Here is a 2,262-nt window from a genome sequence, read left to right on the forward strand (position 1 = left end):
TACAATGGAAAAAAGAAATTTTCTTCAGTAAGTGGGTCTTATTATTTTAATCCATTCAGACATTCTATATATTTTGATTGGGTAGTTTAATCCATTTACATTTAAAGGAATTATTGAAAAACTATTGCCGATTTTTAAATTGTTTTGTATTAGTGTTGTAGGGCGTTTGCCTGTCTTTTCCACTCTGCTGTCTTCCTTTGTGTTTCGCTGATTTTTTAGTAATGATATATTTTGATTTCTTTCTGTTTTTATGTTGTATAATTTCTATAAATTTTTCTTTTGTAGTTACCTTGGTGCGTACATAAAATACTTTATATTTATAACTGTTCATTTTAAGCTCATAATAAGTTCAGTTGCATATAAACTAACGACATGCTACCCCACCTCTATTCTCTTAGTTTCCCCTCTTAAATTCCCTCTCTTTCTGAATTTATGCTCATCTTTAAACTGTTTTCATTTTAATGCACTTTTATTGCATTTATGTATATTTCCGAAAAGTGCATTTTTGGGTCATTTTAGCTGTTTATTATCTTATGAAAAGGGTGTCAATAATAATCTTTTGGGATTTACTTTTTATAAATAATATTATGTTGCTATTATTCAACCAAACTGTAACATATCTCTGGGCCTTTCAGAAAAAGGGAATTTACTACTGACTAGAGTGATAGATTCCAATTATCAAGGAAATTATGTTGCTGCTACACAATGAGGGGCAAGGAAGACTATGTCTGAAGCTACGTCTGGGGTGAACTTAGTATTTCCTCACCCAATAGCAAAGATTAATAGAAAACACAGCAACCAGAAAAATAAAGGCAATACTTGAGGACTCAGACTCCCCAGGAGTGAAAGTATGGATAATATAGCTAGGTGAAGACCAATGCTAGTTATTGGACAGTTCCCCTCAGATCTGAGCATCAGATGATCAAGACTATGAAAGGTACACTGATATATTAAGACAGCTCCTGTGTTAAGAGGCTTTTAAGCACAGTAGGGGTGAATACATAATAGTCCAATAAAAATGACACTTCAATAGTGATTTACTGCCTTCAAAGCATGAATTGTTGTGATCCTTACACCTTATGACAATGAGAGGGCAGATATTGTTCTTCCTACTATGTAGACGTAGAAGCTGAGCCTCAGTCTTTTTCAACTCTACTCTGATAGTCAGTACAAAGCTGAGACATAAACCCAATATTTTGTGCTGCCACTCTGCCAAGGGACAATATGTACAAAGTGATAAAAATTTCAATAGGATGCCTCATAAATTGTTACAAGATTTCAGAAAAGACTTTCTAACTGGAGATATCAAAGGTGGCTTCTTGCAGGGGAAGGACATGGATTTTCAAGTGCCTCCTAATTGGTGACTGTGGTCTCTAATATGACCTCACACTGGTTATGAGGAGATTCTCTTACTGAAGAGTTTCCCCAAGGCAGCCTTCATGTCCCGATTTCTTAGACTATAGATGAAAGGATTTAACATTGGAGTCACTGCAATGTACATCACAGTTATCACAGCATCCTTTAGGCTGTAACTAGTCAGAGGGTGGAAGTACTTGCCCATGACTGTCCCATAATACAAAGAAACAACTGTGAGGTGGGAACCACAAGTAGAGAAGGCTTTGAGCACACCCTTTTTGGATGGAACACGTAAGACCGTGGAAAAGACCCGGATATAGGAGATGATGATGCATAGTAACGGCACAGAGAAAACACCAACCCCTAGGTACATCATCTTCACATTGAAGTGGATGTCAGAACAGGACAGCTTGAGCAAAGAGGCAATGTCACAGTAGAAGTTGGCCACTTCCTGGTTGCCACAAAAAGACAGACTAGCTGTGAGTAGAGTATGGGGAAAGGCATTGGCATTTCCAACTACCCAAGACCCAACAACTAGCAGGACACAAGACCGTTGGCTCATAATTGTTGTGTAATGAAGTGGGCGGCTGATGGCCACCGCACGATCATATGCCATTGCAGCCAGGATATAGCTGTCTGTGTTACCCAATGTTAACATGAAACACATCTGTGTTAGGCATCCCCCAAAGGAAATGGCTTTGGTGCCCAAGAGATGGTTGGCCAGCATCTTAGGGATGGTTACAGAGGAGAAGAAGATGTCCACAAAGGAGAGGTTAGCAAGGAAAATATACATGGGATTATGAAGGCGAATGTCAGAGCGGATGGCCAAGATGATGAGCAGATTTCCAATCAGCGTGATGGGGTAAATGAACAAGAAGAGGACGAAGAAGAAATCTTCCTGTTCCT

General features: G+C 38.7%; 1 protein-coding gene across 1 annotated transcript in view; it reads right to left on the minus strand.

The window, feature by feature from the left end:
- Nucleotides 1-1,393: 1,393 nt before the first annotated feature.
- The window catches only part of LOC102884024 (olfactory receptor 1A1), a 23,877-nt gene continuing 23,008 nt past the window's right edge, over nt 1,394-2,262 (minus strand). Inside the window, exon 2 of the mRNA XM_006922403.1 lies at nt 1,394-2,260. Within this exon, the coding sequence (XP_006922465.1) occupies nt 1,394-2,260 (867 nt within the window). The remainder of the gene's footprint in view (nt 2,261-2,262) is intronic.

The sequence above is a fragment of the Pteropus alecto genome, unplaced genomic scaffold (genome assembly GCF_000325575.1).
Source record: "Pteropus alecto unplaced genomic scaffold, ASM32557v1 scaffold398, whole genome shotgun sequence".
Classification (NCBI taxonomy): domain Eukaryota; kingdom Metazoa; phylum Chordata; class Mammalia; order Chiroptera; family Pteropodidae; genus Pteropus; species Pteropus alecto.